Genomic DNA, 22,998 nt, shown 5'->3' with positions numbered 1-22,998 from the left:
TCCTTGGCTTGTGGGGATGGGAGCGGAGAGGAGTGGAAGAGGTAGAACTGTGGCCTGGTGGTTGGTTCTAGTCCCTTTCCCTGGTCCCACTGAATTCTGGTCATCCATCCTTACCACCCCACTGACATATAAAAACACCCATTCTTTGGGGTAAGAAGTTGGGTATAAATGGACACATTTTATAAAGGGCCAAAAAAATGCCTGTGATTGGCTGAAAAGGTACTTTGAGCATGTAGGAAGCACATGAGTGTTTTTTTAATGCAGTTCCAATGTCATATTTGAGAGGGAAAATACTGGTAAATCTAAAATGTTTTGAGGGAAGTTGGGCAGAAACATGGGACTTAGAACATTCACACTATAAATATATAGGCCGAGAGAGTAAAATTTATTTGGATATACTGGGAAGGTAACTGAAAATTTGACAAAAACAAACAAATAAACAAAACAAAAAGAGGAGTAAGAAGTAAGAGGAGTAAGGAGTAAGAGGAGTAAGAAAAACTGGTGGGTAAAGGCTGGATGAGAGTCTAAGAGTCTAAGAGTGAGAATGGACTTCTTACACCCTCCTTCCATTAGCCAAGGAGTAAGAACTGGGTGCAATGTGTTTTCTTCTTTGACTCACACAGAGACTAAGAATATCACTCATCTGACTTCTGACGAAAGAAATTTACAGAGAGCCAAAGGATACAGTTACCTCTGCTTGCAACAAAGCCTCTAAGGGAGATCTCTGGCAACTATTTTCAAAGCAAAGATGTTGGATGGAGGATATGGAAATTTCGCAAGGAAAATTCCTTATTTTTATTTTTTGTGAACAGAAGTGGATATGCAAAGGATGACAAATATCCTAAGATACTGGGACTTATTCACTGGGGGAAAAATCATTTAAGGCTGATAAAACAAATACTAATATTTGGCAAATTTTTGCCTAAAGGATAGTAGGATGGTTTTGTAAATGTCCTGGGCCAGGAACAGACATGATCCGTGCTACTAAAAATGTAGTTTCCTATCCAAAAGTATAGACATTTGATGATACAGGAAACAATGTTCCATTCGAATATAAAACTAAGTGTGGAATGAACCTTTATGTGTGTGATAACATCTATTAAAGACTTTTAGAAGTTAGGTGAAAAGAAGAAAACCAAGCAAACCTCTAAGGCGAGACTCAAGAAGCAACTGTCAAAAGTAGTAAGTTAACAGAATTGCTTGAACATTCTTTCCTTTTCCATTCTTTCATCTGAAAGAGGCTATTGTGTTCCCAGCACCCTTCATGTGGAAGCCCCAGAATTCTTTTTTGGGAGTTATGATGTCTTCAAAGGTACCAGTCTCTCTCTTTTAGATACAGAGAAGCTGTTCCTCTGCCTCTACAGAGGAAGTATGAACAAGGGTTTTGTTTGCTTGTTTCTATTTCCCTTTCATACAAGTACAAAATAAGTAATTACTACAGATCTCTTCTGAAAGATCACCGCAGTACAAAATAATCAACCCATAAGCTAAGGGGAAAAAAAAGGCAGGACTAGTTAACCCACAAACTAAACAACTGGGAAATGAATGACTCGTTCAAGTTTCAAAAATTGGAGGGCGGGGCGGGGGGGATCCAGGTGATGGTTATTATGGAGGGCACGTATTGCATGGAGCACTGGGTGTGGTGCAAAAACAATGAATACTGTTACGCTGAAAAGAAATTAAAAAAAAAAAAATTGGAGGGCAGGGGATTATTTAAGAAAATACCTTAAGGACAGAAGAACGACTGAATACACTAGAATAAACTACAATGAAGTGGTTTGTGCCTCTAATTTCACATAATTTTCATTACAGTATCAACCTTCCCTTTGGAACTATGTACTTTAGTAATGCTATCTCCTGAACAAATCCAATGATCCTACAAACTGCTTAGAATGAGACGCTTTACTCATTCATTCAAGAAAATTCACCAAACATTGTATCAGTCAATCATCTATTAATCTAAAGCACAAAGCTGAGTAGGATACATATGGTACTTTCCCTCATGATTATTCGGAGAAGGGTAAACAACTACTGTAACAATAGGATAAGAGCTCTTAACAGAAATATGCATAAAATACTGAGGGGGGAATCAGTTATCCCATGGGTGTCAGAAAGGCTCCACAACAGGTGACATCTGAGTTGGTCTTCAATGCAAAAAGGGGGTAAAGTACTTCAAGCAAAACAAGTATTCATGCACAGTATAAGGTATGATAAACATGTTTATTACAGAATAGCAGGTAGGCTGGTTCACAGCACACTGTGCTGCATGAGTTCCCTGGCTAAGAAAGCAACCTAGCTTATGCACAACAATCAGTTCTGAAAAAGGAATAAACTCTCTTAATACAAAAGTAGAAAATACTTTTTTTTTTTTTTGGCTGGAGAGCTTTAATTTTTAAATCTCTAGGAAGGAAGGGACTTTGCATATTTCATTTTTCTCTTTTCCATGCAGTTCTGAAATCATGTTGCCTAAGAGAATATATATCAAAAAAGGTAATGAGACACTACACGCTTGGGGTGGGCGTAGGAGGGGCCTAAGAAACAGTAAAAGCCTAAGTCTCCACTTCAAAAGCAGAGCTAAGAAACCACAAGAACCTAAGAACACTGTATAACTCTGGAACAGCGCAAAATAGAGATTCACGGTTTTCCATTTGGGGGACAATTATGGGATACGTATCAGGAAACCTAGGTCTCATGACAGCCTGAAGAAACTTGCTTGGTTTTCCTGAGAATCCAGTCTGTGAGACTGTATTCTCCAAGGCTGCTTCCCTTAGTAACTATTATGGGTGACAGGTAAGAAACCAAGACTGAGTGACAAGAGGAAAAAAAACAGAATAAAACATGGGTATATAATGATAAAATTCCTCATATTTTATATTTCATTTACTAGTTTAGAGAACATGCTCTTTGTCATAACAGGTGACCTTGTTTGATCTTTCTCAACTGGGGATCTGTGAAGAATTAAGTCTTATTGACCTATGGCAGTGGTTCTCAAAGTGTGATTCCCCAGGACCCCCAGGGTCCCTGTCTTCTTAAGGGTAGATGAGGTCTTCTGTTTCCCAACTACCTAGTTATGTGGAATTGCATTTTCTTCATATACTCCAACTAAACAACACACATAAGACTCAATGCAGAAGCAGGACACCTGGGTAGCTCAGTCGTTAAGCATCTGCCATCGGCTCAGGTCATGATCCCAGGGTCCTGGGATCAACTCCCATCGGCCTGCTTGCTCAGCAGGGAGCCTGCTTCTCCCTCTCCCACTCCCCCAGCTTGTGTTCCCTCTCTTGCTGTGTCTCTCTCTGTCAAATAAATAAATAAAATCTTAAAAAAAAAAAAAAAAAGACTCAATGCAGAAACAGATATGAGAATCCAAGCTGTTTTCTATCAAGCAGACAATGAAGAGATTTTTTCAAAATGTAACAAAACGACATTCTTCTCACTAGAAAAATAAAGTTTTGTTTTGGAAACACAGTCAATTTTTTTGTTTTGGAAAAACATAGTCAATTCCCATAAAAACTGCTTTGCTTATCCCAACATATAATGAGTTTATTATGCTTATTTTTTTAAAAGATTTCATTTGAGAGAGAGAGAGAGAACGGGCGAACATGTGCACGCACGAGAAGGGGGGAGGGAAAGGCAGACTCTCTGCTGAGCAGGGAGCTCGACAAGGGACTGGATCCCAGGACCCTGGGGTCATGCATGATCTGAGCCAAAGGCAGATGCTTCACTAATAAGCCAGCCAGGCTCCCCTATTACACTCATCTTTAAACATCTGCACTGGGCAAAGGAGCCTACTTGAGATTTACTCTCCCTCTTCCCCTGCCCCCCTCCCCCTCTCTAAAATAAGTTTTTCAGTTTTGTTCTAACATGGTAAATACTGATAGCTATAAGGCTCATAAGCGAAGGCTCTTAGGGTCCTCATTAATTTTTAAAAGGAAAAAGAAAGGGATTCTGAGACCAAAAAGTTTGAGAACCACTACCTTACAGCATCCATTGTATACAGTAAGGTAACTTCTCTTTTATGCATTTAAGTTGGGAGGATAAAGAAAATAGTCACTCAAATCCTGTTCTGTGGTCAGATGACAAACTTACTAAAAGCTATAAGGCATGACACAGAACAGGCACTCAACGAATATTAAGTAAGAGAAGCAAGGTGGCTTCAAGTGGCTGGGACTAAATCAAACTTTATATTTTTTCTTAAAAAAAATTTATTTGACAAAGAGTGAGAGATTGTGGCAGAGAGAGAGGGAGAAGCAGGATCCCAGCCAAGCAGAGAGCCTGATGTGGGGCTCAATCCGAGGACCCTGGGATCATGATCTGAGCCGAAGGCAGATGCTTCACCAACTGAGCCACCCAGGAGTCCCTCAAACTTTTATATCAAACTTTTAAAATTAACAAACTGTCAGATCAAGTGACTCTATAGTATTTACATTTATATTTTATCTCATACATGTCCTTTGCTATGGCACTTTTTTTTTTTTTAAAGATTTTTATCTATTTATTTGACAGAGAGAGATCACAAGTAGGCAGAACAGCAAGCAGAGAGAGAGGAGGAAGCAGGCTCCCTGCTGAGCAGAGAGCCCAATGCAGGTTTCCATCCCAGGACCCTGAGATCATGACCTGAGCCAAAAGCAGAGGCTTAACCCACTGAGTCACCTAGGCGCTCCATGCAATGGCGCTTTATTTTCTTAAAAGCACAGTTTCCAGTGCATTTCCGTTTGGACCCCATAGCCCAAGCATTTGTTCAGATATGTTCACTAACACTCAACATCTGCAGTACACCTGTTGAAAACACTGCATAAGAAAACCTAATCTTTTACCACACTTCATCTCACGGTTGCAGGGGTGTTGGTACCAATGAACCATAACAGGCATAAAAAGGACAGTAAAACAAAACAAAACATATACTGTACTTTCAAAAAACAACTTTATTTAGGGCATACAAGGTATTTACTATACTTACCGTATCCCATATCTGAAGTTTTATCTGTTTCCCGTCAATAGTTATCATTCGAGCACCAAACTCTACACCTGAACAGACAAAAAACGATTTGTTACACAAACGAGGGACTGTATTTCACATTTAAGGATTTTTTAAAAAGGATGTCTATTTCCAGGACATACTAAGCCAGGTGATACACAGATGAACTTTATCAAATACCACTCCTTCCCTCAGAAAACATATAATCTAAGGCAGACGTGCTAAAAGGCGTAAGCTAAAGACACAATTAAAATACTAAGAAATTCAAGTCTAGTATAGTTAGAAAACAAACTGTGGTCTTCCTGTTTCAGAGGATCAATAATATAAAAACTAGAAATGAGATTCAAGAACCATCACTATTAGTTAACAAATACTAAAATTTCTTAAGAACTATTAATGTGGTATAAAAATTACTGAAAGGGATAAATGCATTTCAGCATCACAGTTTTGATTCCTAGTGTGGGTTATTAACTAGAAAATCTAAATCTACCAGCTAGAGAGAACCACTGTTTAAACATACTTCCAGACATTGCTCCATAAGTAGCATATTCTGTGTATATACACAGAACTGTACAATTTATATAAAAGGGAGCACAGAAATGCTGTTCTCTAATTTGCTTTTCAGTCAATAACATAAATATTATTCCATATCACAAATCTCACTACAAATCAATAAATCTATAAAGCTATGTCATTATTTTTGATAGCTGCATAATAAGCCAACTTTACTGAATTGGTATTCTACTGCTACAAGTTCAGGTCATTCCCAAATTTTCAATAAGTAGTTAAAACCGAAATGAATTTTCTGCATACATTTTTCAGCCCATGATTATGATTTTAGGCAAATTATAGGAAACAGAATTGCAGGTCAAAGGGAGTACAGACTTTACACTTGTAAGTTAACTACTTTGGCTCTTTTCCTTCATTTGTCATCCTTTTTGAAAGCACTCAGGCAATCATCAAAACAGGAGGAGGAGGAAAAAAGGGGATAATTTCGGAACAGCACACAGCTGTGAAGGAGATGCTGAAAGAAGTCTATCACTTATATTACACCAAGTCATTACTGCTTGGAGTGTGCTCTATCAGTATTTAGATCAGAGTCAGGGTGAAGGGAAGACACACATGGTCCTCAGAAACCAGATGTCATCCTGGCAGAAAAACAGCTTCTAGTTGCCCAGAGAAGGGCACACTGCCCAGTGTCAGAATTCCATTTCAGCATTTCCTGTAATTCCCCCAACCACGATCAGGAGGATGGGACAGACAGGTAATTTGTTCTTTCAGGATATGTAACTTGAAGGTTTCAGTCTGCATTTTAATACTGATTCCATCTGAGAGACATAGTCAATATCAAAAAACTAATGGTCTGTTTCTCAGACTCAGAAATAAAAAAGAGGCCCCAGGAGTCATGAGGTACTAGAATGAAAAATGCAAAATTCCAAATTTATTCCATATAAAAACATTTTTTATCTACCTATCTAAAGATTCATTACAAATGCATATAAATATATACATACATATTTTCACATGTATTCTGTGCCACAGGGTGGGAGACACCCAAAACAACCATCCACCAGCTTACCATTAATGACATGAAAATGCAAAGAGCTGAGGGGAGGAAACCAGTGGCTAAATACCAAACAAATGTTCTTTGAGGTGTTAATATTTAAAAGGAACGTACTAATGTACAAAATTCTACACAGCTAGACATTTAACCAACTAAAAAGGGAGTCTTTTCATGACTCTACTGTTTCTAGCCATAAACTAGAGATAGAAATCCTGTTTTTCCTGTCATTGTCAGAGGTGAGCTTTTAACCATAATCTAAAAATGCTGCACTGTTCACTGGGATTAAAGATTTCTTCAACCCAATATATAATGTCAAATTTGACAATCAACAACAACAACAACAACAAAACCAAAAAAACTAGAAATAGACCCTTGGATGGATACCAAGGTTGGACAGGCAAGGCAAACAAGGGCAAGCAGATGCTCCTTCTCGGGAACTGACATCTTGAGCAGAGGGACGCAGATATGACAAGTGACCGGCATGCATTCTGTCCCAGCAGATGAAAGGCTCCCGACAGCTTTACTGCTGCAAGACAGCAGCTACAGCCCCTGCTTCCTGGACCCTCAGATGCTTCATTCCTGCCCAAGTCCAAGGCTTCCCTCTTCTGCAGGTTCTATATAAAACCAGAGGTACTCTAATATAGATCCCCTTTTGTTTAACTTACTAGCCACAACTGCATTTCGGTACATTTATCTCTTTATTCAAAAAGTAATAAAGGTTGTTTGAAATGAAACAGAAACAGAATCTGATTTCAGCTTCAGAACCATAATTCTTTCTCATTTACCTACTTGTAACTGGGTTCAACATGGGTTTTGCCTTTCTAGTCGATGCAGCAAAAGAAAATACTGAAACCTGAAAGTCCTGTAAGATTCGGTAACACAAAAAACTGAAAACCAATTTCTCTTCTGCATTATTAAAATTTTTTAATCTTTTTCCTTAAGTATGTACATATGCTTGAAAATCCCATTTTCCCTATCTTTTTTCCAAGGGATAAACCATCATCCCCTATGCCCTTGAGGCTCTCTTTCCAGATACATTTTCAATTAACAGCCAATTTGGCTGCCAGAGAAATTGTCTGTGGAGCCAAATGCAAGAAGGCCTCATTTACCTGACATTGTTAGGGAGAGATTCTGATTTTTTCAGAAAGGTTATTCACTTGAAACCTTCCAGAACAAAATACTCTGAATGTAAATACATACACTTTTTAACTCTCTCTAGATCATTATCATCCTTACATCGTAAGAACTTGAAACTTTGCAGAGTAACAATTTATTGAGCATTCAGTGATCGATACCTACTAACTGTGGAACCTTGGGCAAATTGTTAAATTGCTTCTGTGTCATAGTTTTCTTACCTGTAAAATGGTATTAATGATACCCATCTCCTAAGATTTTTACCAAGATTAAAAGGGTTATACACAAAATACAACAGTGTCTGGCATACTGTAAGTATTCAGTATGTATGAGCTATTATTATTATTATTCTATACTATACACCAAAATTTCTAAACCACCATTCACATATAAACTAATGATGACAGCCTGTCGAGAAAGGGCCACCTATTAGGGCCAGGTGATCACGGGGTGCCAAAGCAGAGAGAACACAGGGACGTGTTCTGGGATGTAGATGTTATGGATGTTCAAAACAGAGACTTGTGGGAAGAAGGCTCTATTCCCCTAATTCGAGAAACAAGGGGAAAACTAGATATTAAAGAGCGATTTCCCTAATTTTCTATGAAAAGTGAACAGCATATGCCATACTCAAAGGTAAACCACTAGAGGAATTCAAATTACAGAGAAAACGATTATAACGTCCTCAGCTTGTAAATTATTCTAGAGATTTAGGTCACAAATTACAAAAACTAAACTAAAAGGTACAAATTGTAGCCAAAGAAAAAATTATGACTTACAGATAAGACCAGTCTATCCAGAGCATGCAAACTAAGTAAAAAAAATAATGGTGAAAAAAAAAACCTTATCCACAACAGTAACAAAATATATAATATGCCAAAATAAACTTAAAGAAAGCACAAGGTCTGTATGAAGAAATTCGTTAAACTTTACTGAAGGGCACTTAAAAGTTTGGAAAAAATGCAAACACATGTGTATATAAATAGGTGATTTTAATATACTAAAAACATAAATTGTCTCCAAGTTAACCAATAAATTTAATAAAATTCTTCTCAAACTTTAAGAACTTCACTAAAAATTTTGCATTTGGCAAACTGAGACTACACTTCATTTGGAAGAATGAATTCACAAGAATGATCAAGAAAACTTAGAACAGGAAAAAATGCCAACCACTTATGAAGTAGACTACAATTACTATAAATACCCATGCGATATTTTCTCATGAAATAGAGGAGGAAAAAAAACCCAAACAAAAAACCCCCCAAAACATAAATGGAATAGATTTGAGAGGCCCTGAACAGGCTTGCTTACATATGGAGATTTAGCATATGATAAAGGTTCCTGTTCAAACGGGAAAGAAAGATGGCTTATTTAATTAATGGTGTGGGGACACACAGATTAAAGAAAATCATATACATGGCCATATACCAGATAGGGTACAAATTTATAGTATTTGAAGAATAATTAAGAGAATATTATATAAGTTTTGTATTGGGGAGTCTTCCTTAGTGAGGCCTGAAAGTCATAAGAAAAACATCAAAGGATCTGAGCGATAAAACAAAACACAAACTAATATTAGAAGAGGCAAAGATAAAAACAGGTTAATTCAAAGAGAAAAGATATAGAAGCAGTTCTAAAACATACAGAAAAATGCTCAGCCTCACGAAAAATTCAGGAACTGGAAAGTAAAAAAAAACACTTTTCTCTATTTCACAAAGAGCAAGAACTCAGAAGCAGCAGTGAAGGGCAAGGATGAGCAGAACCAGGTACTCTGTTCAGTACTCCCACAGAGGGAGTGCAAATCGGAACAGCTCCGTGTGTTTATGGATACATTTTAAAACTCTAGAAGGTGACATACACAACAGTGGATGATGAAGGCCAAAGACAAGTCAGAAGGGAAATTTAACTTTCTCTGGATTTTTAACAATGTTTTCATAATAACCACACCCTCTCAAGAAAATACATTTACATTTTATTATTCAGATAACACAGACTTTGTGAGATCTAAATTAGATATTCCCAGGTCCTCTAAGCTACCTTCCTAGTTCTTGGCAATGTTATTTTAGGTAACTCGAATTATCTCTGAAAACTGAGTCCCAAATAAAAGAGGTGTGTTTTCAACTGATTTGTGGGAAGTCACGTACAAGAAATAATGCTTTGATTCTACCACCTCTTCCCCCCATGACTCCCTGCAGTCACTTCTTATAGGATGACTAGTTTAAAGACTTGGGGGAGATAGGCAGGAAGGTGGCATCAACATATAAATGGTTTGACCCCTAGATCAGTGTTTGTCAAGTTGTCTATTACTAGGTAGCCAAATAAACACAGTGGGAATTAGTGGGTTGTAATAAGCATTATTTCTACACAATATAATTAAACAGCATTAGACAAATGCATGTATCAAGCACTGTAATGTTAAATGTTACTTTCTGAAGCTTTCTCCCCAGATAGTATATTCTAAATTCAGAAAACATTTATAGGCCCTTTATATGTACCAGGCCCCGGAGATACAGCAATGAACAAAACAGATCTGTTATCATGAACTTTACTTCTATAGTAGTGGCAGACAATATTCATTTATAATCACTTGTATAAAAAGTTAAGGAGAAAAATCTAGGCAAGAGGATGGGTATGAGGGTGTGTGTGTGTGTGCATACAGGTACACTTGTGAAGATCTAGGAGGAAAAAAATCAAGAGCAATTTGGATCACTTTAAATTTGAGATGCCTATTAGTCATCTAAGAGAAAGGAGATGTTGAAGAAGCAGCTGGATATGTGCACATGGGGAGGAGAGAGCTTAGTTGGAGTAAATTCAAAAAACAATGAGGGGAGGAGAAAAACCAGAGACAGAAAATACAAACAATTCTTTCTGAGGACTTTTGCTAAAAGGAAACAAAAGGATTGAAAGCTGAAAAAGATAACAGTCATGAAAAATGACAATCAAAAAGGGATAAATGAATGACACCTGGGAGAACGAAGAACTGCCAAGCCGTGTTCTTGAGCAGGCCTTGGCTAGCGACTCCTGGTTCATCCAGGTAGCAAGGAAAAGGAGGAGTTTATGAGTTCATGGTAGGTGGTGGTGAGGGTTGGTGAGTCTATGTGGTGATGGAGACCTGTAAAAATGGCTCTTCTGCTTGACTCTATTTTCTGAAATAGATGAAGGTTATTATCTGAGAGTGAAGATAGGGAAGGTAGTGCATGCTTAAAGAGCAAGACGGTATAACACAGTTGTACAGGACAGTGGAAAATGAGTGGACTGGAAATAAGGTGTAATTGTCAAGCAGTTAGAAATTAGTGTCTAAGAAATTACTATGAGGTTAGTTAGCATGGCTCTGTGTTTTTCTCCAAGCAGGATAGAATAAGTAGCCGATTTAACCTATGGGTTAGCCATAAGCATGTGATGGAGCAAAGGAGTGGGTGGGGGATTGAGGGTACATGTGGGAGTGATTATAATGACATAATTACAATGGCTAGAATTAAAGCTGGGTAAGGAGGGAAGCATGACTCCCAGAGGGGTCAGAGTAGAAAGATAGCAGGATCAATGGATTATAGGACCGATGGGGCAAATAAATCATTAGGGAGAGCAACTAGAGGGTGTAAGTTAGAAGGACAGGAGAAGAGTCAAAAGGCCAGATGCATGAAACTGAGATTCTGGAGTGCTTCCAGGCACTGGTAATGACCAGGTCCTGGGTGTGACTATGGGAGTGAGTAGCTGAGGGAGAGGGGGAGGTAAGATCACAGGAAGTAAAGCAACTGAGAGGCTAGGATGTGTGCGGGAGGGTGGGCTCACATGTATGCATACATAAGTCAACAATACAAAACAAATTCCTAGCTGGGTAATCAGTATCTAAAAGCCACTGCTCCGATGCTTCTCCAACTTTTCAGATGTATCACTTGGAGATCCTGTTCAAACACAGAATCTGACTCTGTAGACTCTTGAACAAGCTCACAGAGAATACTGATGCTGCTGGTCAGTGTAATAGTGCGTGAACACACCTGAGTAGCAAGGCTCTAGTCCTGAGCTTCAGTGTAACTGGATCCAGGAAGCTCTCAGTAAACTGCTTCACTGCTTCTTTGATTCCCACATTAACAATTCTCACTGAGAGAGTAGTCAAAGGGCAAGGAGTATTTCATCGACTCATCCTTGTCTTTTACTTCCTCTGTTTGACTGTTTAATACTTCTTAGTCAGGACCTGACCTTAGCTTTTTCACCCTCTTCTACTCCTCAGGCAAAGGAAAGTATGCAGCAGAATCAAGATAATGTCTTACACCTATTACGGCAAACTTTCCAATGTTCCTTTAAAATAAATACATGTTAATAACCTGAAAAATAAATTGCTGTGATGGTGTCATAAGGTGTAGCAGCCAAGGTCCAACCAGAAAAACACAAACCATATTAAAGTTTTAAAATCAAGGGAATTTAATGTAGGGAGTTAGTTACAGGAAAGAAAGAGCTAAGAAGCTCAAAGAAGGAATGGTGAAGAAGCCGAGAGATTAGCACCTGCGGGGAAGTGCTACCATCCCGAGGCTGGGGGAACAGAGAAACTGGGGTTGGCAGACCTTATAAACCAGATCATCAGTGGGCCTGTCACCATCAGAGGCTGGGGCTAGAGTCTTGGAGGACACACAGTTAACCCAGGCAGACAGAGGAAAGAAGATGTTTGGCTTCCCTTTGCTTTTAACCTCTGACCTCCCACAACCACACACCAGTAAACCCAGAGGGGACCCATCTGGTACACCTGTGGGAGTTACAGTTGCAAACAACTCCCTTTGGTCCATCTCCTTCTCTCTCTCCACAGGCACAGGCCTTGCCGATTTCTGACAGCAGGCGTGGGGCCATCCTCTCCATCAGGTGTACCACAACCCTCAGAAATGTATATGAAAGCTTCATGGAAGGGGACATACTTTTGGTTAGTCCCCTATACTAAAAGCAACCGTGTGGCTAGTTGTGTCAGGCCTGAGTCAGGCTTAAGAGAGAGCTACCCAGGTTTAGACCATCTGGGCAAAGAGCAGATCCTACACAAAACTGGGCTCACTGAAGGTAAACTATGAAATGAAATAAGGGCCGGCATGAAACAACAGTACCTGTTCTACCCTTCGTTATTGTATATCCTTACAACTAGCAAAATTAAAATGGAATCTGAATTTTCTCATGGATAGCAGCCACTTGGAAAAAGATTTCCATACCTCCACAAAGTACATGTGGCTTGGCTGAAAACTATTAAGTCATCTAAATAACTTGATTAACAAACTCTGTGTTTGATTTGGTATTCTAAAAATACACAGGACACTAAAAATGACTGCTGGCAGCTAGTTAGTGGCACAGCCTTGATTTGAACTCTGGCAAGCTGGTCCAGTCTCTGATCATACCCATATTTTATACTGTCTTGCAATTATTTGTTTCATTATTAAATACAATCACAATCTTAAATATTTATATCTTCCTGTTGTCTTCTGACCACTTTTACAAAGTTGGATAATATTTTTACCATACTTATACATTTTCAAAAAGTGATGGGATGAAACTGTGCAGCAACAAATCTAGTTTCACAGATTCTTTTTGATTCATCATTAATAGAATGGACCCCCTTTAGCACATTCTATTTCTACTGCCCAAAACTTCTGAACGTTTCTCATCTCTTGCATAAAACTTACCGATAGTCAGGTCATGCACTGGCTGAAACCTCTTGTCTGTAAACTGTAGCAATAAGCATGATTTACCAACACCTGAAAGTTAAAAAAAAAAAAAATTTATGAGACAAAACTCCCCCAAATTAAGAAACACTTAACAAAAGCACACAGAAAAGATGCAGCTAGGGTTTTTGGTGCTCTATAAACAATCTACCACAAAATCTCAGAGCTCTGATTTCATAGGAAATTACGGGATCGATGATTTAAGTGGAAGGTCTTAACCAATCCAAAACAGCTTTTCATCCTTTGTTATTCATTTGACATTTTAATCTGAAAGACAGAATTAGCAGGTACTCTTAGGAGACAACCAAGCAGGTCCCCTTAGTAGCTAGTACTACTAGCTACTATAGAGTAGTAGCTACTAGCTACTATAGAGTACTATAGTACTCCAGCAATTAAGGTTAAGTTCATGCACTTTGTTTTTTGTGTAGTAGTGAAAATATTAAAAACAAAGTTATCTCTTTTTGTAATTCATCTTACTTTTCCTACAAACAAACTGGCAGTTAAATGTGTGTGATCTACTTTGCTCTATCTTGTGGCTAATTCATTTCAGGATCAACTCTAATATTTTTTTTTTCTTAAGGTTTATTTATTTATTTGAGAGAGAGAGCTTGAGCAGACAGAGGGGAAAGGGGAGGGGCAGAGGGAGGAGCACACTTCCCACTGAGCAGGGAGCCTGATCCCAGGACCCCAGAATCATGACCGGAGCCAAAGGCAGATGCTTAACCCACGCGTCCCCAGGATCAACTCTAATCTGAACTGCATCCCTTCACTCTATCACCAAATTTCACTTCATTAAGGTCATGAATAACTTCCACAGTCCTAATTAAAGATAGATTTTCCGTACTCACCCTACTCACCATGTGAGAACTGGTTACGGAACTCCCTATCATCTTCCTACTCATTCTCAGGCCCTTATTTTCACAGTAGACCAAGTCTGCTTACTCAAGAGCATCCTGCACTTCGTCTACTCTTGCACTCAAAAGGCTTTACTGAATGCTAATGGTGCTCCGCAGTTGGGACTTGAGGATACAATCATGTGGAATGCTTCCTTCCTTATAGTCGGGTATAGGTAGAAAAATTAAACATTACTAGTGACAATCTATATGAACTGTAATTTGAAATAATTATAATAACTGCCATTTGAAAGAAGAGAGCACTATGAGGACGAGTGACAAGATTAATTTAGACTGAAGGGCTGGAGAAGGTCTTTCTGAAGTGACACTTAAACTAAGCTGTTCAAGGTCTTCTAGATTATAACCTCCATGAGAGAAGATGAGGACTATCTTGCTGTCTTATGGCAGAGATAAGGCAATTAATGATTTCACTGAATGACTAGCCCTAGTATCAAATGTTACAAAGACTGTCAAAATGCTCAGTAAACAAATCAAAGAAATATGTGTGTGTGGTTATGCTTTTGGAAATACTTTATTTGTTCAAAGTTTTCTAAATGTTTTAACTAAAAATAAACTGGAATTTCAAAACATTTTATCTTAGTTTTCTTCTCTTTTCTTTTATCCATAATTTCTTCTTTTACATTACAAAAGGTGTAAAGCCAAACTCATTTTATCAGATTTCTAGCTCCTCTGAATAGCCTTTCAGATGTAGGCTAGAAAGAAAAATTATTATTTTTTAAGTGTGAAAGTAAAATTAGCAAACAGCTGAGATATGAACCTTTAGGTATTTTTATAAGATTAAAAAAAAATTTTTGAAGTACAATCTACCCCTCAATGTGGGGTTTGAACTCATGACCCCATAGGCTCTACTGACAGCCAGCCCCAAGGGTTTGTTGTTGTTTTTTCCAGAGTTGGGGCGGGGGAGAGGGGAGGGCAGAAGGAGAAGAAGAGACAATCTTCAGCAGGCTCCCCAACCCTGAGATCATGACCTGAGCTGAAATCAAGAGGCAAACACTTAACTGACTGAGCCACCCAGGCAGTACATCCCCCCCTTTCTATTTTCAAGAGCAGTTTTCGGTTTCACAGGAAAACTGAGCATGAGCAGAAAGTAAAAGTTCCCATATACGCCCTGCTGCACGGGAACACAGCCTCTTCCACCACCACTATCTACACCAGAGCCCTAAGACTCGCTATAATTCATGAACCTACACATAATTATCACTCTCAAAGTCCATAGTTTACGTATGGGCTCACTCTTGGTGTTGTCTATTCTATGGGTTTTGACAAATGTATAATATATTTACTACTATGGTGTCTTTTTTTTTTTTTTAAGATTTTATTTATTTATTTATTTGACAGACAGGGATCACAAGCAGGCAGAGAGGCAGGCAGAGAGAGAGGAGGAAGCAGGCTCCCTGCTGAGCATAGATTCCCGATGCGGGGCTCGATCCCAGGACCCTGGGATCATGACCTGAGCCGAAGGCAGAGGCTTAACCCTCTGAGCCACCCAGGTGCCCCTACTACTATGGTATCTTATAGAAGAGTTCCACTTATCTAAATATCCCCAATGCTCTGATTATTAGTCCCTCTCTCACCCTCAGTCCCTGGCAAATGCTAATCTTTTTACTGTCTCCATAGTTTTGCCTTTTCCAGAATGTCATTTAGCTGGAGTCAACAGTATATAGCCTTTTCAGATTGGGTTCTTTCACTCAGTAAGATGCTTAATTTAAGATTTCTCTGTGTCTTTTCTTCATTTTTATTTTTAGAAAAAATTATGATTAATTAGAAATCACAGATTTTTATTACGGAGAAACCTCAAGAATCATCTAAAAGACTGGCAATCATGTAAGTGATATAAGAGCCTAAAAAACTTCCTTACCTCACAACAGAATATGTATTGCTTTAGTGATATTAATAGCATTTATTCTGATAAATTAATACCATTTATTCTGCTAGTTGCGTATAGAAAAGGTGTGCTGTTTGGTTCTTCATTTTAAAGACTCCATATTCTTCCTTCAGGTAATCAAAGTATCTTTCAAGTTAGAGGTTCTGGGTAATTTGCATCCTTTGCAAATCCTTAATTTAATACTTGTCCTTTTTATAGTATAAATTTTGCAAAAATCTCCAAGATTTTTTTCACAATTTTCCCAAGAACCTCTCTTAATTCTTAATATTCAGATAGTTCTTTAAAAGCATGCTCCATATCTTTCCTCTTGTTCAGCTATTTATTAGTGTAAATATCAGATCCCCATTCATCAATGGCATTATATGGAATCCAAGCAGTGCTCCAACATTTTTACATAGTTGATGCAACCCTATATATTTTGTGGGACTTGGAATGGATTCATCCTTCATTTTCATAGAGACTGATAGTCACCTGAGGGGAGACACTTAGAAAAGATAATTGAATGAAGAATACTTAAAGTGGCCAATGAATATTTTCATGTTTTTGTAACTGTATTATATAGCCAAGAACCTTGAAATATTTAAAATTTATGATTCCCAACAGATAAACTTATATAAAGCTTCTCTCATGCCAGATATTGTTTTAAGCGATTTACATGTCAGCTCATTTAATGCTTAAGAACAGCATAACACAGTGGTTGTAATTTCTGACTCCAAAGCCACACCATACTCCTTGGGTTCCAACCCCAGCCTTGCCAATCAATCACTATCAACAGAACCTCAAATTAGCTATCTTCTCAGGGCCTCATCTTCCTAATCTGTAAAAAGTAGGCTAATAATACCTACTTCATATGTTATTGGGATTATTAAATGAGTTCACACATTAAGTGCTTAAAACAGTATCTGGCACATAATAAAATTCAGTAAAGAATTCAACAAATGTTTGTTACTATTAATATTACTATCACTTATTACTATGTCTATATGTAATTCAGGCTCCCTAAAGGCAGGAAGCACATTTTATTCATTTTTAGTTTAACCACATGTACTTCTTTTTTTTTTTAAACCACATGTACTTCTAATGCATGCCCAAACTCAAACTCTCTAGAAATATTTGAGCATGTACTGTGTTCTAAGGCTAAATAACTTGGATATCAGTAAATAATAAGATAAAGGCCTCTGTTCTTCTGGAGTGAGAAGAGACTATGAAAAAACCTTTTTTTTTAAAATGTCTGTGAGCATGTTTGTATGCGTGTGTATATACTGGGGAGGTGGGGAACGTGGATGGATGGAGGGATGAAGAGGACGTGGCAGTGCAGAGCCTTATGTGTTATGGCACAGAGAAAAAGCTGAGCTAATATATGGGCCCTGGAATACTGGAGGGAAGGAAAGAGAGTGGTGCTTAAATGAGGTGCTCTCTCACTCGGAAGGTGAGACTTAAGTCAAGACTTGAGGAGGTGAGGAAACAGACAAGTGGCTTACTGAGAGAAGAGCACTCTGGGCTAAGGAAATGGCTAGAGGAAAAGATGTAAATGGGATGTGTTAGAGAAACTGTCGTGAAGCCAAATATGGCTACTGCTCAGAAACCAAGGAAGGGCCCTGCCCCTAAGAAATGAGGTGGCAGGCATCATAGGGTCTGATCACGCTGACTCCATGAATTTTAAAATTTACTTGTGATAAAATGGGCAATTCACTGCAGCGTTTTGATGAGCAGAGTCATATAATTTCACCTAAATTCTAAAACAATCATTGTGGCTGCAACATTGGGAACGACCTGTTAAGTATAGCAGATAAGAGAAGCAGGGACTGGTTAAGGAGGCTTTCTCAATGAGGCAAGAAATGGTGTCTTGGACAAGGGCAGGAGCAGTGGAGGGGGTCTGAAGTGACTGAATTCTATATACATTCTGAAGCACAGCCAAGAGAATTTGTTGATAGTGTGGATGTGGGTTTTGGGAGAAGGAGAACTGCATTAAGAATGGCTCCAATATTTTTGCCAGATCAAATGGAAGAATCAATGAAGACGGGGGAAAATTATAAGTGGAGTAGGAAGGACTATCAATTCCAGTTTAGTTATTTTGAGATGTTTATTAGACATCCCAGTGGTAAGGCTGGGTAGGCAACAGAATATATGAGTTTAGACTTCAGGAAGGATACTGGGGTTGGAGATGTAACTTAGAACTGTCAGCATAAGATAGTACTTAGAGCCACAGAAAGAGAGGAACCAGCAAAAAAGATAGGTTTTAAAAAACACATTTGTTTTATGTAATAGCAGAATTAAACGGAAAAACAAACAAACAAACAAAAAAAACGTGAAAGTGGCCTCTCCCAATCCTTCTATCACTGGTTTTCATTCTATATCTGGAACCTGCAAGGCCTTCAAGGATCCTCTCTTCCCTCTTTCCATGCAGACAGACTCCCATGGCTGGTTTCTCACCACCACAGATGCCTTCCTTCCCTGACCATTCTGTGTAAAGTAGCTCCCACTTTCTACCCACTAGAAGTTTTTTTATCTTTACCATAAAAATCACCAAATCTGTTATCAGATCTCAACCCCAGAGGTTCTGACTGAATTGTCAGCATTATGTAGTGGTTAAAAGCACTACCTGGGTGGGCTTGGATGAACCACTGACCTCCATGGGTTTTCTGCTATGTAGAAGCTTTTGTGGGTTTTTTTGTTTTGTTTTTTAAAGGTTTTATTTATTATTTATTTGACAGACAGAGATAACAAGTAGGCAGAGAGGCAGGCAGAGAGAGAGGGAGGGAAGCAGGCTTGCTACCAAGCAGAGAGCCTGATGCAGGGGCCAATCCCAGGATCCTGGGATCATGACCTGAGCTGAAGGCAGAGGCCAGAGGCCTTAACCCACTGAGCCACCCAGGTGCCCCTGCCATGTAGAAGCTTTTGAGTTTGATGCAGTCCCACTCATTTATTTTTGCTTTTACTGCTTTGCTTTTGGTGTCAGATTCAAAAATCATCACCAAGACCAATGTCCAGGAAGTTATTGCCCATGTTTCCTTCTATAAGTTTTATGGTTTGGGGTCTTACAATGAGGTCTTTAATACATTCTGAGTTAATTTTTATGTATGATGTTAAGTTAGCGGTCCAGTTTCATGCTTTTGTATGTGGCTGTCTAGTTTTCCTAATGACATTTATTAAAGAGACTGCCCTTTCCCCACGGAATATGCTTGGCTCCTTTGCTGTAGGTGAATTTACCATATATGCATGGTTTATCGGGCTCTCTATCCTGTTCTATTGATCCTTGTCTCTGTTTTTATGCCAATACTATACTGTTTAGATTACTATGGCTTTGTAATATAATTTGAAATCGGGAAACATGGTGAAACCTCCAGCTTTTTTCTTTCTCAAGACTGCTTTGGCTATTAATTCTTCAATACAAATTAATATACTTAATAATACCACTGTTAGAGTTCCTACGATGATGTCACCTTAACTTTTCCTTTTACTTTGGGTCCACATTGCCATCTACTCAGTAGGACTGTACTGTGGTGAGAAGTGAGTACCTAAGTACCAGGTGAGTGCCAAACAATTACAAGTAATATTCATTAAACTGAATTCCTACAGCCCACCCCAGAGCTTCTAATTCAGGAACTCTTTGCTTGGACACAAAAATTAAATTAATAAGACCTCCAGTGGTTTTTAGGCAGTGTGTCCTTCTCCATATGAAACAATGGCCTAGTGCCAAGTATTCTACGGTGGTTCATTTGCTTACGCCTAAATTGACTTCCACCAATTTCAACGTCATTTTTAAAAACTGGTAATGGCTCTACTTTTAAAAATCATTAACACACACGGATTTAAAATTTACAAAAGCAAGGGTATGAAAAGTACCAGAGCCAATTCCTAACCACTGAAGATAAGTTTTGTCCAACTACCATTCTGAAATCATGGCTGCATTTTCATCTACCACACTTGGCTCTCAAAAACAAAATGTAACAAAAGTTCCATGAATGAATGGCCTATCTCATGACTAAAAGTAACACGCTGAAGAACTGTGTATTTTATTTTTATGATTTTGTTTATTTGAGGCCTCTCTTCTGAGGAGTCTGGCAAAGGTTTATCAATTTCGCTGGTCTTTTCAAAGAACTAGCTTGTTTTACCGATCTGCCTACTATTTTTTGTTTTTGTTGTTGGGGTTTTTTTTTTTTTCCAGAACTGTATGTTTTAAAGTCATACCAAAAAAATGACAGACCTCTAACACAGATCATTCAGAGATGTGGTGAGCTGGCTGAAATATCAGTAGCTTATTTAGCCAACATAGAAAATCTTACTCTTCTTTGCACTAACATTCCAAATTGAAAGACACGTAAAGAAAAAACAATAAAGTCTGTTCTTTTTAAACAGGAAATTAATAAACTCAGCATGGTATATTAGAACACAAGCTTTACAGTTGAAACACCAGTGTTCAAGTCCATCTGTATCATTTCATAACCTGTGAACCTGGACAAATTAGATATAGAAACTATGCTCCATTTCTCCATGTGTAAAATGGGAAAAAGAATATATAGTATTCCTACTTCAAAGTTCTATCATAAGGCTCAAAATTTTCAAGTCTCACAAATTCAAAAAGTTTTAATAAAAATATTGAGGATTCTTCAAGATAACTACAGCTAAGGAACAACTCTCCCACCAAACCCATCCAATCTTGAGTTCAAAATTTTAAACACATTATGTTCTAAAATTAAATGAAGAAAATATTCACAAATCTATGATATTCTTTCAAATAAAATGATTTCAGAGTTGTTCTTATCCTATTGACCCTCCATACATTGTCCTCCCTAAGACAGCAATCCTCTCAACTAATTCAATTAGATACTGATCTGGTTCCTTATTGTAGTAGGCGGAAGAGTGGCCCCTGAAGAGGTATGTCCGAGTACTAACCCCTAGAATCAGGGACCTTATATAGGAAAAGGATCTTTGCAGATATAATTAGGATATATATTCTGAGATAATTTCAGTCTGGATTTTGTCTGGGGCCTAAATCCCATGACAAATGTACTCATAAGAGAAAGGCAGGGGGAGACAAAGACAGATACAGGTGACAGGCTATGCAAAGACAGAGGCAGAGACTGAGTTAGGCCGCCACCAAAAGCTACAAGAGGCAAGGAAGGATTTTCCCTGGAGGCTTCAGAGGGACAGCAGCCCTGCAGATACCCAGATTCTGGACTTCTGGCCTCCAGAGCTACAAGAGATTTCCATTGTTTCAAGCCCTAAAACAAGTTTGTGATAATCTGTTACAGCAGCCCTAGGAAACCAATACACGTATGAAGAGTCATTTTTCATTCCTCCTCCTGGGACTTTCCTGTTGTTAGTCTTCCAGGCTTGTTGACATCATCTGTAATAATTCCTACTATAATCTGTAAGTGCTTCAAACACCAGAAATATTAAGAGCAGTAAGGGAAGAGAAAACAGGGGATATAGAACATTTATTTGAGAAATCTGTCAGTGAAGGCTAGGTGGAAAGGTTAAGAGACAGTCACTCAAAAAAATATTTACGGAGGGGCGCCTGGGTGGCTCAGTGGGTTAAGTGTCTGCCTTGGGCTCAGGTGATGATCTCAGGGTCCTGGGATCGAGCCCCACTTCGGGCTCTCTGCTCAGCAGGGAGCCTGCTTCCCCCCCTCTCTCTGGCTGCCTCTCTGCCTACTTGTGATCTCTGTCAAATGAATAGGTGAAATCTTAAAAAAAAAAAAATTTTTTTTAAATATTTATGGAGTACTTCCTGTAGACCAGACACTAGTATAAATAAATTAGTAATAAAAACAAAGAAATTAAAGAAAGTTTCCAAGAAGATGTAGCTTTCAAAACGCAAGATCTCTTTTCCCTGAAAATGGAAGGTATGGAAACAATTATGCTGACAAGGCTGAAAGAGCTGCTAAAGAATCAATAAAGTGAGGGACACCTGGATGGCTCAGTTGGCTGAGTGTCGGACTCTTGATTTCAGCTCACATCATGATCTTAGGGGGACAGGATCAAGCCCTGCATGGGGAAAAATCCGTGCTCAGCAGGGAGTCTGCATCTCTTCTTCCCTGCTGCCCCTCCCTCCACTAGCATGCGCACAGCACACATGCTCGCCTGTGCTCATGCTCGTGTGTGCTTTCTCTCTCTCAAATAAATAAATAAAGCTTTAAAGAAAGAAAAGAATTGATAAAGTGAAAGGAAATAGGACGTTATTGGGATACAGCCATACTTCTCTTGAAGCAAATCATCTACTCCCATTTCTGTATCTTTGGTTTTACAATATTAAAGTACCTTAAATACTTTAAACACTTCTGGGATGAGACCAAAAATGAAAATGACTAAAGCAGATAATGCCAGTATTTCTTACACATCTGGCTGTTTGCACACATTCATCTAGCATACTTTAAATGTTCTTTCCCCAATACTCGGTGACTTTGTTCCACTTAGCTAACAGCTACTCATCTTTGCAACTTAACTCAAGTGCCATAACCACTCGGAAGCTTCTGTAATACACACTTACCTTCACAAAGTGAGTTAGGTATTCTGATTTTAAAATATGAAGACTTTCTCGCTGTGTGTATAAAATAAACAATATAACTGCCGGGTTTCAGGGGAAAAAAACAATATCCTCTGCCGTAAATGCTGGGAAGGAAGAACACTGATGACCTATGACGACCTCACCTGCCCTGGGTATGGCTGAGCTCAAGACCAGAAGATGAAGTCAGGCTTCACTGAGGAGCACAATTCATTCTAAAAACCGGCTAGGAAGAGCTCCAACCCTACTATTTATGCAGCCACTATTTGCTGAGGACCTATGATGGACACATAATAGTGAGTGAAGAAGCCTTATCTTCAGAGCC

At 38.6% G+C, this 22,998-nt stretch overlaps 1 protein-coding gene across 2 annotated transcripts in view; it reads right to left on the bottom strand.

The window, feature by feature from the left end:
* Positions 1-22,998, bottom strand: part of RAB2A (RAB2A, member RAS oncogene family) — an 89,149-nt gene that overhangs the window by 44,033 nt on the left and 22,118 nt on the right. For both annotated transcript variants that reach the window (XM_032315557.1, XM_032315558.1), the window contains exons 2-3: positions 13,328-13,399; positions 4,961-5,028 (exon numbers count right to left, since the gene is read on the bottom strand). In XM_032315557.1, the coding sequence (XP_032171448.1) occupies positions 4,961-5,028; positions 13,328-13,399 (140 nt within the window). The remainder of the gene's footprint in view (positions 1-4,960; positions 5,029-13,327; positions 13,400-22,998) is intronic.

This window comes from Mustela erminea, chromosome 16 (assembly GCF_009829155.1).
Source record: "Mustela erminea isolate mMusErm1 chromosome 16, mMusErm1.Pri, whole genome shotgun sequence".
Taxonomy (NCBI): Eukaryota; Metazoa; Chordata; class Mammalia; order Carnivora; family Mustelidae; genus Mustela; species Mustela erminea.
Note: the sequence above shows the minus strand (reverse complement) of the source record. Positions and strands in the feature narration are given on the sequence as shown.